At 42.7% G+C, this 16,814-nt stretch overlaps 2 protein-coding genes across 4 annotated transcripts; both read right to left on the bottom strand.

Annotated features, from left to right (window-relative positions):
• Positions 1-4,438: 4,438 nt before the first annotated feature.
• tmem151a (transmembrane protein 151A) lies at positions 4,439-9,744 on the bottom strand (the record flags this gene model as incomplete). The annotated part of the gene is given in 3 exon segments (XM_084140545.1): positions 4,439-6,254; positions 9,589-9,666; positions 9,670-9,744. Coding segments are annotated over 3 exon segments (1,818 nt in total). The 3' UTR covers positions 4,439-4,589.
• Positions 9,745-10,734: 990 nt separating this feature from the next.
• LOC311100248 (cofilin-2-like) lies at positions 10,735-15,742 on the bottom strand. 3 transcript variants are annotated; one of them, XM_084141090.1, is made up of 5 exons: positions 15,711-15,742; positions 15,266-15,369; positions 12,148-12,458; positions 11,953-12,029; positions 10,735-11,836 (listed from the first exon to the last, which is right to left on the bottom strand). In XM_084141090.1, exons 2-5 carry the CDS (start codon positions 15,266-15,268, stop codon positions 11,724-11,726), a joined length of 504 nt encoding a protein of 167 aa, XP_083997216.1. In that variant the 5' UTR covers positions 15,269-15,369; positions 15,711-15,742; the 3' UTR covers positions 10,735-11,723. The 3 variants fall into 3 exon arrangements, with proteins under 3 accessions (XP_083997216.1, XP_083997214.1, XP_083997215.1); XM_084141088.1 differs by having other exon boundaries at positions 15,683-15,721; XM_084141089.1 differs by lacking the exon at positions 15,711-15,742 and having other exon boundaries at positions 15,266-15,373.
• Positions 15,743-16,814: the final 1,072 nt, after the last annotated feature.

The following is a 16,814-nucleotide window of genomic DNA, read 5'->3' as shown; positions in this document are numbered from 1 at the left end:
ACCTGCACAGGATCAGTTACAGGGAAGACATCCTCCTCCCTCATGTGGTACCCTTCCTGCAGGCTCATCCTGACATGACCCTCTAGCATGACAATGCCACCAGCCATACTGCTCGTTCAGTGCGTGATTTCCTGCAACACAGGAATGTCAGTGTTCTGCCATGGCCAGCGAAGAGCCCGGATCTCAATCCCATTGAGCACGTCTGGGACTTGTTGGATTGGAGGGTGAGGGGTAGGGCCATTCCCCCCAGAAATGACCAGGAACTTGCAAGTGCCTTGGTGGAAGAGTGGGGTAACATCTCACAGCAACAACTGGCAAATCTGGTGCAGTCCATGAGGAGATGCACTGCAGTACTTAATGCAGCTTGTGGCCACACCAGATACTGACTGTTACTTTTGATTTTAACCCCCCCTTTGTTCAGGGACACATTATTCAATTTCTGTTAGTCACATGTCTGTGGAACTTCTTCAGTTTATGTCTCAGTTGTTGAATCTTGTTATGTTCATACAAATATTTACACATGTTAAGTTTGCTGAAAATAAACGCAGTTGACAGTGAGAGGACGGTTTCTTTTTTTGCTGAGTTTATAATGCAGAGGTCTGTCCTGACACTATCCATACCATAATAATAACACACAAATCAAAACGCTGTTGCCTTATTAGACCACAAGCTGCTTCAAAAACCACAGATACTTTTTTATAGCCCTTGTATTGTCATTCTTTTTTAAAACCAAATATTGTATTCTTCATCTGTCCTCTATTTGTCTTTCCCAGAAGTCTGTGTGGGTGAACGTCTTCTTCTGGGTGCTGATCGTGGTGGCGGTGTTTGTCCAGAAACATCAGGTGTTAGGGTCAGAATGGAGCATGTCTGAAACAGAACCCTTCTTCCCCTGACCCCACTGACCTAACCTATAGCCTGATGGGTGCCATTGTGTCCTTGGATCCAGTTCCCTGCATGCAAGAACCTAGTACTGGCCCAATATCAAATAACAGGGGCTTGTAAAACAGGATGTTTAGGTCATCAATGGGGCAACCTAACTACAATGTGTTTTCACTATGGAATAATGGGAAGTACAATTAACTTGGGAAGTAACCTCTTCCATTTTTGTATATTTAAATCAATTAGTTACACAATTCAGTCCCTCCCTGTTACATAGGATGACCTGTTCAAAGTATACTGTACTGATATGTAACAGCTGTGAAAGACAAACCATTTCCTGTATAGAGTATCTTATACATTTATATCAAAAGAAAATGTCATTGCTATAATCTTTATTTGATTATTATTCATTAAGTACAGATCATTACTATTTATTTTCTAGTATTGAATGATTTACAATTTTACATTTTATGAGAAAAGGGTTTGCAATTGAAAAATTTAATCCATCACAACCTTTATAAATGGCATTAACTACACTGTCTTCAGTCCCAACCACTTCATCATTCTGTGCCTCCTCTCACCATCCATCCATCCCTCTCCTCTCTGCCCTCTTCTTCACGCGCTGTCTTTCGCCCCATCTTTTACAATTGCTTGGCGAGTTTGCGAGCTTGTCCTTATTTTGCTTTAGCGACGGCCTTGGTGTCCAGGAGCTGCTCCAGCTGCCTGCGTATGTTGGATATGTCTAGCTGTGCTGCTTATATCTGCTGGCGCAGGCCCTTGCACTCCGCCCTCAGCTGAGCTGTGACCAGGGCCAGCTGGGTGCTCTGCACCTTGCATTGGGTCCTAAGCCATGCTGCCTCCACCAACAGGCTCTCCATGTTTCTTACAACAGAATCCACCTGCTCCTGAGACATTTTATGGACTGGGGGAAAGTGAAAAGTGAAATATTACAGGACAAATGGGGCACAAAACGCACAGTAGTCTGGCATTAACACCAAGCAGAGCATAAAACATCTGACATGGCTTTGCAATGAGGTGAATCAACACTATCTTAAAACCACTAGATAAGATATTAGCCACCCTCCTGTAAATGTTAATAAATACTGAAATGTTCATGACGGCAGCATGTCTGATTCATCGGCCCCTGAGACGACTGCTAGTAGCTTACCGTGGAGCTTATCTCTCACCTACAGTGCTATCAACAACAGGCAACACATTTTCACCAATCAACCACAAAATGGCATACATTGTTTTACATCGATGTCTCCATAAGGGAAGCCAACAAATAATTTGTGGATAACACATTGCATGTGACAATATAACAGAATATTTCAGTGTAACTACCTGCAGTTATTGGATTATAATTACGTGGTTACCAAAGTTCTTGCATAACTGCATAGTACAACATTTTGCTGTAAGTGTTTAAACAGTTTGCTCTGATTTATACAAACTCATAATATTGTATGTCTACAGACATTTCTTGGAAGGGCCACTTACCACAGTGAGAAAAGTTTAACATCTGCAAATGGAACATGTGCTGCAGCAGTTTCTTCTCTCCTCTTCACCCAATTTATTTATTTTTTACCTACTACCTACTTAACAATTACTGGTAGATTCCCATGCAGTTGATGTGCAGACTCTCATTTGTCATATGAAATGTGACGTGTGCTTAGCCCTCCTTTAAAACCAGCTTAGGGTGGGAGGGAGGGAGAGTGAGACTTTGCTTGCATGCAGAGTCATGCATGGATGTACTGAGAACCAAAACCAACACTTCTAATTCTTTACAAAATGATTTTATGAATCTGGTTACAATATGTAGTTACAAGAACACTGGTAACAACAATGTAACCTAACAGTTATAGGCCTAATGCAATTTCAAACAGTTACTGTACTTGACACTCAACAACAATTTGAATTTGTATTGGTAACACATTAGATACAGCAGAATGGGTACATACAGGAGTCTTTTCAAGATAAGGTGTGGTTTTAAAGTGTATGTGGGATGAGTCACCGCACACATTTAGTTGTTCTGTACTTCTGTCCTTGACCATGTCAATACCTTCATACTTATGAATGTTTACATGGCCATTATTTGAATTTGAAGTAGGTCCATATTCACGACCATGGATCCTTTTACTGTTAGTAAGATGGCTATTTGTGCTTAATAATGTGCACCTACTATGGCAAGTGTATATGCTGATGTATAGAAGTGTAAATCCTGACATGCTATTTCGCCTGGCTGTCAGTCTTTGTATGGGTGTGTCTTTCTGTAATTTTGTTAAGTTGTGTTTGAGCAAAATATGCTGTGCGTTATGTCAACTATGTGCTGTCTTTTTTTTAATTATCTAAATAAAGGCAGATAATACATTTATTGAAATAAATATTGTGTTATGAATTTGCTCTAATTCCAGGCCCATTTTTGGCTCTAGTTCCAAGGCTTCCGAGCATCGGTCACATATGGTGCTCCTATTGGCCTCAGCTGAGTGAGGGGTGGGGGAAGTGTGGATATGTACTCTACTGCATCAAATCCATACTTGACCATGATGTTTAACTACAACAGTGGGTAGAACTGAGACATGGGGAGAACACCTTTCGAATTCTGGTAAAGGCCAAATTGCTAAGAGGCATTTAATAAAGGGGTTAATCATAAAACATAAAATGGGACAATTGCTCTCTCCATAACTCTCTCTTTCATCATATTCCATCTCCTGTTCCCCCTATCCATGCTGAAAAGTGAGTGTCTTTCTCCACATTCCTGTTGTCTGTGAGGGGGGAAATTGATGTTTTTGGCTGACAGTGAGTCACAAGGCTGAGCAACAAGGACATGTTTTTTTAAGGCCTTGTGGGTCATACACAAACAATCCTTTGTGTTAATGTATACTGTTCCGCATTCTTATAAAATCATGAAGTTTCTCTTAAAGTAGCTAGGTTTTTAGCAACTACTGCATCTTTGCTCAAACATACCCATATGTGCACTTAACTCTTAAAAAATGATTCACTATATCTCTGATGTCATATCGTGGACAATATTGTTGGCCGCTTGGATCTGCATGATCTCAAGAGGAAGGCGAGTAGGTGACATAAGCCTCATCACTACAGTGTCTTGATCAAATGATTTGTTTTACATCTAAAAAATAATATAAAATAGTATTACTATAGACTCTTTGTGGGATGATAATCGTTTTTTGATTTCATTGGCATGAGAGTAATGCTCCACTTCACCCGGGAGTTCTGTAAGTTTACACAATATACAGTGCCCCTTGAATTCATCTAATAGCTCGGTGGACTACTACTACTCTTGATACGCTAACTCAGCAGCTCATTGATACATCCATACATTCATGAACATACATTTCATACATTGATGAACAAAGATACAAAGCGATTGTTGTTCATTGTGGACAATGGGATACACATATTACACACTCTTAAGCAAGAGCAACTACATAATTGTCATTTAATCTACTGTGACACAATAGTTTTGTTTCCCTACACATTTTGCACACACAGTAGTCCTTTGTCGCAGGTCTGGAAACCTGGATTTTTCCATTTGTTTTCTTTCTCCTTCTTTACCCCTCTTCTTTCCAAATCACCACTTCTTTTTCATCCATCCCTATTTTCCTCTCCTCTGCTCTCCTCTCATTCATTTCTTGCATCATCTTGAGCAGATTTGCTTATCTACTCTCCATCACCCTAGCCAATCACAATGACTATCCTGCGTTAAGGTCCTCCCCTCCATGGCAGCTCTCCTCACCATGGATGATCAACAAAGGCAAGTGGAGAGCTTCCTGATAAGCTGGTGGTCTCTCTGTCACACAGGCCACTCCCTGCATGATCTCAGCCCTCACTCTCTCTAGTTCCTGCTCTCTATCCTCTTCTTGCTGCAGACTATTCTCATCCTCTTCAAATCCTTCTCCCTCCAGGACCCCTCTGCTCTCTTCGTTAGCCCGGCGGAGCCCCAGTCCCAGAAACCCACCACCTTCGTCCCCTCTACTCCCCATCCCTGCACCAAGGCTCCGGGAGTGAAACAGGCAGGCCTGCCGCACTGTGTGCAAACGGCCAAGAGAGAATCCACTGCGGCTGAGGGCTAGCCTTCCTCCTCCCATCCTTCCCACTGTCCCATATGTCAAAGAGCCCGCCCCCATCGCCACGTTCCCCCTGACTCGCGAGGGGAGCGAGGAGCTGCTGGTGGACCTACGACAGCGGGGGCAGCTCTGGAGGACGTAGCTGGAGCTCCGCCTCATAGGGACACGTGTTGCCCTGGTAACTGCAGAGGGCGAAGATGTTGTGTTGTTGGTGTTCAGGTCCATCAGCAAGGCCTCGGAGTAACTGGGTACCATCTGCTGGTTGCAGCGAATGTGCCACTCCAGTTCAGTGATGTCCACTGTGTTGACCCTCGATATGACACGTATTCTGGGGCCACCACGTTGCCCATTCTCCTGGCCTGAGCGATAGTTGCCCATCTCAGTGCTGTCATTTTCATTGACTTCCTCGTTCTCACCAAACAGCTTCTCGACATGATAGTGAACATATGCCGTACGGTACTCCGACACCACACGTAGTGGCCAGGACAACATCAGGGCTGAGATCAGCCAATACATGCGCCGACGAGAGAACCAGGGCGGCCATGCCGGGTCAGGAAAGGCTAGCATGTGCTCACGGAAGTCCACGTTCTTCAGGTGCATGCCCTCCCGCGCCTCCATGTAGTCATCCAGACCCTCGTTCTCTGCGAAGAAGCGTGCACGCTGGGTGAGGTAGGCGGCCTCGGCATGGGCACTGGCAAAGCTGAAACACTTGGTGAAACGAAGGCGTACGGCCGGGTGCTCCAGAAGGCCAAGCAGCTCCTTGGATACGTCCTTGACACCATGTCGGGCATAGTCAAATTCAGAACTGGCTGTGTGTGTGTTGACCCGCTCATGGTACACCTGTGTGGTGGTGTAAGCGTCACCATTGCGGTATCGAGTCACCTGCCGTGTCCGTCTCACATAGTGATAGCTGATGGCCTTCCACCAGATACAGGGCATGGCCTGCTGCAGCCTCTGGACCCTGTTGTACACCTTGCTGATCCTCACCCGGGCCAGAGAGGATGTTTTAGAGAAGCAGTGCCAGCACTCCACCAGGTAGACCAGGTACAGCATGATCAGGAAGGCCACCGGGATGTAGACGTAGCCGTTGGAGCAGGGGCTGTCATGGTAGAGGCGGGCGCGGCCGCCGTAGTAGAGGCCGTGTTCATCGGCAGCCATGACAGTGACGCGGTAGAAAGAGCACCATCCCAACGTGGCGAAACAGCCGAACATCAGCAGCGTGAGAAGCAGGCACTTCCAGTGGGACTCTCGGCATAAGGACCTGGGAAGGGACTGTTTACAGGGACGCTGCTACATGGGGGAAGGGATAAGAGACAAGGTAAAGCAGATGATGGGGGGGATGGAGGATCGAGCACAAATACGGGTAGAAATTTGGTTAAGATTTTATAAATGGGAGTAGCAGAGTTTGAGTGATGGGATCAGGAGCACAGGTTGAAGGTTGGGTAAAGGGAGGGATGCGAGAGTGGACAGGACATTGGAAAATGATTGTGTAAGTGGTGGGGATGGTGATGGGGTTTTAACGATAATAAAACATCAAGCGTAATGGATCGTATGAGGGGTGATAAAAAGGAGAGGAACAGGATTGGCAGAAAGACAAGGAAAGGAAAGGGTGTTAAAACTGGATTTTTCTGCAAGAAACAGAAACAGAAAAAACAGAACATATATTAAGTGTATTCGATAAGAATACAGATGATTGGGCATCAATCACACCATGGCCTTTATGTCAAAACAATATTAATAAACATCAATGTTCTCTCCTCTCTTGCTCCCCTTCTCTTCCAGAGATGGAACATTCCAGTCTCTGGAGGCATGGACACATTTCCTGGCAGAGTGAAACCCAAACCATGAAGTCCATTTTAAACACTTGGTATTAGTTGGCACTGGAAAAGGTTGATGCTTTTAGACCTCATCAAGAGAGAGAAAGAGAGTGCATTCAGCTCTCTGTTGCCAGTGGAAGTTAGTGGTACTGTGGCCATCCCTGCTTCCCATAGGGAGATGCACATGGACAGCGGGTAATTGGAAAAGCAAAAAAGCATAGGGTCACTCTTGGCCACACAAAGAGCACAGAAAAGAACCAAAAGGAAAACAAAGAAAGAGCTAGCGAGATAAGAGCTGGGCCTGTATCTACAAAGAGTCTCAGAACGAATACGATTCTATGGACAGATACTAGAACAGCACTTCTATTCTGAGATGCTTTGTGGATACAGGCCCTGAGATCAGAGTATCTGTCTATCTGCTTCACTTTTGAAGTAGTCAAATGGGCCTCTCAGCCATGACAGTGACCTTGCAGGGAAGGTTTGTTTTGCTAAAAAGGCAGGCTGCTGTCCAAACGGTAGCTGTGAGGAGGTGTGTTCCTGTTGGCAGAGGTGCTGGGGTTTAATTGTGCCTGCGTTACAAGGACAAGGGAGCATGCTGAGTCAACGGGAGAGACCATTTAAGTTCACCATGAACCTAGAGTCAAGTGCCTCAATTGCTCATTTATTCCATATATACGTGTGTGTGTCTATATTAATGATGATGGGCTAATGCCGTACTCATCCCCACTTAAAGGCAAATAGAGAGGAAGAGATGAAGAGAAAGAGAGGGATGGGTAGTTTACTAGGAGCATCATGTTTCTTCCACTGTGCTTTTTCCCTCCCACTTGATCGCTTTTCCTCCCACTCCATATTGACATTAGCACTGTGAAACTACTTCGGCTGTAACACTGTTGCTTCAGTTTCTACTGCTTCAGTTTCACGCAGTAGAACATTTGTTTTTGCTCCTTCTTACTGTCATAAGCACAAGGGCAACGTATTTCACCTATCTACTATCAGAGCAAGTTGCCAAAATGAATAATGGTACAGGGAAGATCAATAAAGAAGGGGGCCAGAGTAATAATAATAATAATAATAATAATATGCCATTTAGCAGGCGCTTTAATCCAAAGCGACTTACAGTCATGTAAATATGCAATTTTTACGTATGGGTGGTCCCGGGGATCGAACCCACTACCCTGGCGTTACAAGCGCCATGCTCTACCAATTGAGCTACAGAGGACCACAATGGAGTAAATTCTTGTTATATAAATAAATCCATCAAAATGTAACATATCCTGATGCAACAGCAGGGAGAGAGATGGATAGTGGGTTTAAGTAGGTATATAAAGAGCATTTCAGTCTTACTCAACCAGTGTTAATTATTTATCAAGCCTAAGAACTACCGGTCTGAGACAGTTTTATCAGGAATGCCTCTCACATTAGAGGCAGGCAGAAACATAATGTGAGTTTGTGTGTGTATAAATTCAAGTAGGTCAGCCTGTAGTCTGCAAGTCTTTACTACATAAGAGTACAATTATTCTCAAAGTATGTGGAAGAAATCTGACCATAGATGGCTGCAAACACAACAGAAGACAAGACACACAGCTCAATGTGGGTTGACCCAACCAGGTTTTCTTCAACCAGTGTCCAAACTGTAATGATACTACAGACCTCCCTCCCTTCTTTGTTTTTATGTGTGTAGGAGCCTGTTTTCCACTTTCTTACCTTCACTTTGAGATGAAGGACAAAGCAGAGGAAGAGAGAAAGAGACGGCGGGCGTACAGTTCTGCCTGCACATCTGTCTTACTTCTCTCAAACCCCACAACATTCAAAGGAACACACAGGCCGCCCAAGTAGAAATGCAACCTCAGAAATAAACATTACCACACACAGAGGTGTGCTGATTTAGCCTGACAGGACATATGGACATCATATGTGCACATATCAACCATGCTCATGGGAAAGTAGGGCATTATAACATGAGACATGTAACTTAGGCCTGCTTAACAGTATTGATATGGTTGTGTGAGTATAATACAAACATTATGAAAACTCAATAGTGCTCTCCTCCCAATCTCTGTCTCTCTTTTTTTATTGATCACTCTGTAACATAAGAGCTGAGGTTACACCTCAGCAACTGAGGACTCAGTGCACGTTTAGGCTACTACTCAGACAGAACAGTGATCTTAGACTATAATGTAGCCAGATGCTGTACAGTTCATTCTAATAAGTAATCCCCAAAGATGATAAGTCTCCTAATCATGATGAGGAATTATTTAATAATTAATGTTATTATCGCGTCAGTAATTTTGTGTGGCATTCATATCTCAGCCCAGGCAAATATATGAGGGGGAGCTAAATCGTTCACCTCCAGTTCGACTGCAATGCAGTTGCGTCCCTCCATTAGTGAGGGGTGACTTCAAGTAACCTTGTAGTATACACGCACAAAAAAAAATACAACGTGACTGGTCTCTCGTTGCCTAATTTAAAACCCAGCGTTCCTCTGATCAAACTCGGACGCACCAGAGATGCAGAGTTCTGTTTGTGCTCAACATGTTGATTAGTGAGTGGATAACTGAGTGAGCTCCTCTGGTTACAGAAGAGTGAAAGCTGAGGTTGAGTAGCCTATTAGCTTGAGCTCACCATGCAGTGCAGACCTAAATATGATATGGATTGAATATCCTTGCAAACGCACATTCTATATGGGTATTAACAACATTGTAATCTTATTAGGCTGTATATAGTAGCCGCCAAAACAACAATTACGCACGCGCGCATTTAACCCCCCCCCCCCCATTTCCCAAACAACCTAGCCAAAGCTCTACTACCTCTTCTCTTCTGCTCCCGTTCAGTAAGGGCGCTTCTCCGGTCTCGGTCACCGCAGGCATTCTTTCGTTCCTCACAAGCTAGTATTTGACCGTGAGCATCGGGATCTGTCCGAGACTCCCACGATCAGGGGGTCCAGTGTCCGGACCGCCCCGCATGACAACTCAAAACTCATGTCTGCATTCGATTCTCCGAAAGCAAACGTATTCGAGTATCAAGTATTCCTCTTGCCAGGTTATTAACGCACCTCCTAGCATTGCCCCAACGGCTTGATTCGATCCTGTCCTGCGATTCTTGTCACACGACGACCGCGGGACATGGCAAAAACCCGTATTTTCAGGTGTTGTTTCTCGGGTGTCCGTTAAGTCACCGTATGTTGGTTGATCGCTAATGTATAGCTGTAGCCTACTTATCTACAGTAACGCCAGGCTCCAATATGGACAATCGAGCAGGGATGAAAAAAATAGGAAATACTGTAAGTCAAAACCGAGACATCGCGTTATTATTTGGTAGGCTACCTCCTGACGATGCAGCTATGGTCTGTCAAGTGCGATAGCACGTAAATAGATCCTCATCACACCATTCAAAAATTATGCTTGCCAGATCATTTCGTTCGCCACCCTCCTCGCGTTTGGTCATGTGTTTATCCTGTTTTCACCTGCACATTTCATCGTCGACGGTTAGAGCTGACGTCACCGAGTAAGGGACAAGCGCGCACCATCTTCTATAGGCCTACATTTGAATTAGTTGCCGTGGCAATATAGTAATCTTACTCCCAATGTGCGTTCGGTGAGCAAATCCTGCTTCTTCATTGGAACAGTTTGATGAGCCTAGTACATCGCCCTTTTCGCCCATGTTTCACAATGAACTAGTTCCATGGGAAGGGTCTAGGGCAGAACCAAGAAAGTGGGGACCTTTCACTTTCCTTCTGAAAATGGCATGGCCCGCGCGCTTTGCCTCCACTTAGCAGTGGCTATATTTGTGCTCTATCAAATTTAAAATATGCACATTATGATTAGGCTAATAAATAAGTGTTAGTATACTGATGCATCTACAGACTTGCTATTATCAGTTTTTAAAATATATAAAAAAGGCACGCAGGAATGGACAATTAACCATAAGAAAAAAATGCAACAGCCAACAGCTAGTAAATGTAAGTGCATTTTCTTTATTTAGACATATGGAGACAAAAACAAAAAACACCCACAATATATCTATCCACAATTAACTTTCTCTCAGGCTTCTTCCAACTGGAGCCACCAACATTACTACATCAGGGGGACTCCATCTCTTTAAACCATCAATCAATTTCTGTTTAAGCTGTTCTGAAATTTCATCACTAAAAAAGGAATGCATTTTTGTACACAGCAACTGTTTGCTCAAAGGTCTTGGAAATAATGAGAACTTCCTGGAATAATGTTATGTTTTTGAATTCTACTTGTACTGGAAGCATTTTTGAAAATAAACCTAGTTTTAGCTACTGATATGCTAAAGAACAACAAATTTGGCAATAGAGGAATTACCATCACATAAATTAGGTGTGAACAGAGTGCATAAATTGACAGGATTACCCACAATGACTGCATTGTTGGGAGCTAGTAACATAAGCATTTTGCTGCACCGCTAGAACACCTGCTAAACTGTCTGCGCGACCAATAAACTGATTTGATTTAGGATTTTTTGTTCCAGTCTCTTTTCTCTGCCTGATCCATACACACCATCATACAAGAGACATACCCAGTCCTCATCTGTTTAAAAAATATCATCCATAATGATTTAATTGTGTAAATCACATTTTGTTCTTCATTAGTTTAGAAATTGCAAGGACAATCTTGGAAATGTTGACGCAAATCTTCATCTATTTTGTCATAATCCTTCATCACAAATTAAGACTTGTCTATGTTTGTTCTTCATTGTGAGAAGTGGAATGATAACCACAATTTTAAACCATGAAATAGCATACTTGATTTTTCTCCCCACAACAAGATACCCTCCACCCTCAATCCCATCTTATTTGTACTCTTAAACCCCCCCACACCCAATTCCTTCTCATTCTGGAATGAACAGCCATACCCCCGGGACTTAAATTCTGTTTTTTTCTTTCCCTGTAGGCCTTAGTTGATATCAGACACTGGATTTATACAGGCCCACCTTCAAGGGTGACCACTGATGAGCCTCCTAGCTTCTCTGCTAAGGTGCGCCGATCTTTGATGTCCTCCAAACCGTTAACTTGCCATTCATGCTTGATACCTAGAATTCAGCAAAGTGGTCAATGTGAGAAAACAACAAATGAAAGCACCCTAATCATCGTCACAGTGGTTGGATGGGCAGTATGAATTTTTTTCAACCTAGTAAGTTTCGCTCACCTGTGAATTTCTTCTTAATGGCATCCTTTGAGCTGGCGTAGATCATTTTGCTCTTCAGTGGGGCACCATCTGGGGCCCTGAGATACAAAGGGAACAGAAAATATTACAAAAATATTATGTCTTTATATCAGCTGTGTTGACTAGTTGTAATCAAATTAAATCAACTTAAACCAGTGCTTAAAAGTTGACACTCACCAGAAGATGAAGACTAGGTCCTCCTTCTTGGTCTCCTTGGTCTCGTAGGTGGCGTCATAGAGGGCGTAGCGGCAGTCATCTGCGGGCAGCATCTTGACAAAGTGCAGGTAGGGGTCTGCGATGGTGGTACCCACGTCACCGGTCAGAATCTCTTTACCTGCTTCAAGGACAATGTGCTTCTTGTCCTCGCTCAGACAGAACAGCACCGCCTTCTTCCTCTTCTTCTTCTCATCCTCGTTCGCCTGGGCCTTACGCACCTTCATCTCATTGAAGACTGTAATAACTTCATCGGTCACTGTCACCCCAGAGGCCTAAGAGGAGAAAAACTGTTTAATGCATCAAGTACCCAAGAGGTCAATGAATGAGATCTCTCAGCTTTGGTCTGCATGTTTGGACTGAGGTTTAAAACAGTTTGCGGTGCTTTAAACAGCTTGTTTTTCAGACCAAATGATTGCTGACATCTTCAGCCCTTCTGACTAATCATTAAGCAAACACTTAGTGGGCACACTGGGATAAGGATTTTGATAAGTCACTATATGCCATTGAACTGCTAATATGAGAATATCACACCTGCACTGTTCATAGCAGTTGACTTTACAGTGGCAGAAAACATTTGGATCAACTGTCAGTCAGGTCAGTCCTTGAATTATTGAAATAAAAGGCCGGATGGGGAGTGCCAAAAGTATTCTAATTGTTTCCTCAAATCGCAAAAGATATACCACAAGTCAAACAAACAAAAAACTCAGAGGGTTGTGTCAGAACAAAAGATACCTATTCATCATGAACAAGCAAACAGAGAAAGAAGTCAGAGTGCAGTTAGTGTTCCTGAAATCAATATCTTGGACAAACTGACAGTGAAACATACCCTATATTTTCACAATCATCCACTTACATTCCAAAACAATCTCTAAAAGAGCCAGGGCAAACTTTGCAAAGAGAATATTAATAATCTCTAGAAAATACATTTCAGTTGCATTTCCAGTGGAATGAAGATGTTTTGGCTGCTAAAAGCACACATTACTCAGCTAACTAGCTACAACGTTGTTATAACCAAGGTGGAGAAAAGACACTTCACTAAGACCATATGTAGGGTGTCCAATCAAAAACATTTTGACCAATGGATAAAATGTTAGTTGTGTAGATAATCCTCTAAGAAAACCAATGGTCCGGGGCGGCAGGTAGCGTAGTGGGTAAGAGCGTTGTGCCAGTAACCGAAAAGTCGCTGGTTCTAATCCCCGAGCCGACTAGGTGAAAAATCTGTCGATGTGCCCTTAAGCAAGGCACTTAACCCTAATTGCTCCTGTAAGTCGCTCTGGATAAGAGCGTCTGCTAAATGACTAAAATGTAAAATGTATAATCCGTTCAAAATGTATTTGAGATTTTACCCTTATAGGATGGTCAAAATTATGGCGACTAAATCAATGGAGGCCAGAGAAAAAAGTGGTCATAAATCTGGAAAGAAAAGCATCGTGCTTGCTAGGCTGGATGCTGAGTGAGAATTAAGGCTACCTGACAGGTTTACCATTGAACTCATTATTTCTACTCAAATCCGGAGGTCATAAAACAATAGAAGTAAGATAGCTATCGATTAAGACATTTTAGTATACACTGTTCGCGAAGTTCCTGTTCTTTTTCGAAGACTTCTCACAAAAACAACCGTCTCTGAAATGTCAACGGAGCACTGTGCGTATCCCAAGCATTTTCTTTTCAAAGCCTTTTACATTTAATTCAGCTAAAGTCATGATAATTTTTCTATTTGCGACCAGCGGAAAATACTTGGGACGACCACAAAATGTAAAATCGTCAAACGTTTTGGCGATAAAGCTGCACGGCTGTGTCAGAGTTCGGTGCATATTATCGGATGTATTAGGTAACGAAATCCTTTTTTTATATGTTAATTATAATGTTAGAGAAAGACCCCACTGAACGATTCAGAACATGAAGAATTACATTTGTCTTGATAAAATGCATTTTATAACACAAGGAAGTGAAATGTCATCACTAAAGCTCGTTTTCAACCAGAGTGGGTGGACACCCTGGCATATGAACCAGGATGTCTACTAGCAAACAAACTGTGTTTGCATTTGCAATCGGAAGTTCTGGCACTTCCTCTTCTCTTCCCCAAAGCAGTGGTTACAGCACTTGGTCCATTCGCTCTTATGGTGGGTGTGCTGTAGCAGAAACCCATACTCTTTGAGTGTTAGAAATACACTGGCGTGCCGTTTTGTCAGCGCAAGTCAAAGGAGAGGGAATGCCATGGCTTTCTAGCTAGTTTGATGGAGCGGCTAACCCTTTCTCAATTATCATTCTCAACAATTATTGCCGAAATTGTTCAAGAAGTTAACATACGCAGTCAACAATAACGAATGCCATTGAACAAAGTCCATAGACATTTCATCTTCTAAGAACATTGCCAGGTAGCTTGCAAGCTTTGATGGCACACTTCCTTGTACTTGCAGTAAGGGTGGGGTCGGCTGGAACGGGAGGTAACGTTAGCTACCGGTACTAGCTAGCTGGCAGTAAATGTTAGGCTAACGCTTCATCGGCTATCTGACACTCGTCTGGCATGGTCTTGCTCAAACATAAAATTGTCACGTTAAAGCAATAACGGGTTACACTTCCAAGCAACACCAATGGTAGGTAACGTTCGTTTGCTAACAATTGTGCCATCTGAAGTCATCTATTTAGCTACGTATACTAACTAGTTAGCTAACTAATTTAGCCATCCGGTTAGCAAGAGGCCTAGTTAGCTTAGCTACTACTAGTGATACTATTAGGTCATGGTTGAGAGGAAATGCCGAGGGGCCAGGTGATACCCAAATTAACTCTGACCATGAATGACAAATGGTGGTTTAGTTAAATGCTAATTGTTGAAGCAGGTTAGACAGTTAACATTAGCTACGAAGCCAGCTGTGTTAGCTACCAAATGTGGGCTATTAGCTAGGTACGTTAGCTAACAAGGTGGCCAACGTTCATCGACTGTAAAACTGTGGTGGGGAAATAAATAACTTAATTTTATGATCAGCGGGCCAAGTAATTACCCCTCCTCAATACAGCTACTGTGGTTTGTATATTTAGGATAACTAAATTAGAGTTATAACCATAAAAGTAACGTTACCATGGTTGGGTCTTTCGTATATCAGCGTCTGAGTCGAAAATGAAATGTTCGTTCTTCTTGTTGAGCTCTACACTAGACGGGCGGACACCAATGCGGACACGCGCCTGACGGGCATCAGAACAAAGGGAGCAAGTGTCAACCAAAGGTATCATGGGAATTGTATTCCCCACACACCACACACACACAATCACAGTATGCACTTGAACAACATCCAGTAGGCTAAACTACAGATCTAGACTGTAACACTTAATGTCCATATAGAATAGAATATAAGAACGTTATAGAAGAAAACTGAGCTTTATAGCTACGTCTCTAGGCTATATTAAGAACATATTTTTCTAAATGCCTAATGATCTATTTGGTGAAAAGAAAAGTTTGCGCGCATTAAATCAGCTTAAAAAAATTATGTCCACTCACTGGGCCTAATGAGTAGCTTGTCTCTTACAATCAATTCCCTGTATGCATTTTTGACAGACACAGGGACTGACGTGTCTCTCTCTCGGATACATCAGTCATTCATTCGCAATGAGCAGGTTGGCTAAACTCACTTCCAAATAAGGAAACGAACGGCAGTAGGGCCTATGCGCGCCTCGTGCACACCCTGCGGTTCGCGGCATCTATATCTCCATATAAGGCCATTAGGGCATTTCGTTCTAATCTAGACCAAGACAGATGAGTATTTGCTGTGCAATATAAATGACAGGCTCAAACCAGAGCAAAGCGAGTAAAAAAGAGGAATAGAGAGAGAGGGAGGATAAACTCTCATTTCTATTAGGTGAAATACCACAGTGTGCCATTACAGCAGCAAGAAAATGGCAACCAGTGAAGCACAAACACCCTTGTAAATACAACCCATATTTATTTTCCCTTTTGTACTTCAACTATTTGCCCATTGTTACACTATACATAGCCATAATATAACATAATATAACATTTGAAATGTCTTTATTTTAAAACTTTTGTGAGTGTAATGTTTACTGTTAATTTCGGATTGTTTATTTCACTTTTGTTTATTATCAATTTCACTTGCTTTGGCAATGTAAACATATGTTTCCCATGCCAATAACGCCTTTTTGAATTGAATTGAGAGAGAGAGAGAGTGAGAATGAGTGAGAAGGAGAGTTACTACGGGGAGGGGAGAGAGTGTATCTGCATCCTTATTTTCTTCTGATCATCTTGGCCAAAGTGTTCATTCGTTGTTTAATAGCAACACCAGCTTTTCCACACATCCATACATTGGACTTGTCTACTGAGTGAGATGAGCAAGACAATAGCTTTGTGACACATTTTCTGTGGATAAAAATGAAGGGATGATAATTATAGCTATATAACACAATACATTCTCTTAAATTCGCTGTGTTGATATATAATATTCTTCATGATAGGCCTTATCAGGCCTAATTTACCGGTAGACCTAGTGATGAGACCGCTATCAGAGACGGAAGAGGAAGTGAGACATCCCACTCCCTCCTTTTTTCTGGCTCGTATATACAGTCAATGAACTAAGTAGACCAGACCCAGCTGCTATTGCATTGGTATATAGGAGAGC

This window comes from Coregonus lavaretus (genome assembly GCF_964263955.1).
Source record: "Coregonus lavaretus genome assembly, chromosome: 24".
In the NCBI taxonomy this organism is placed as follows: domain Eukaryota; kingdom Metazoa; phylum Chordata; class Actinopteri; order Salmoniformes; family Salmonidae; genus Coregonus; species Coregonus lavaretus.
Note: the sequence above shows the minus strand (reverse complement) of the source record. Positions and strands in the feature narration are given on the sequence as shown.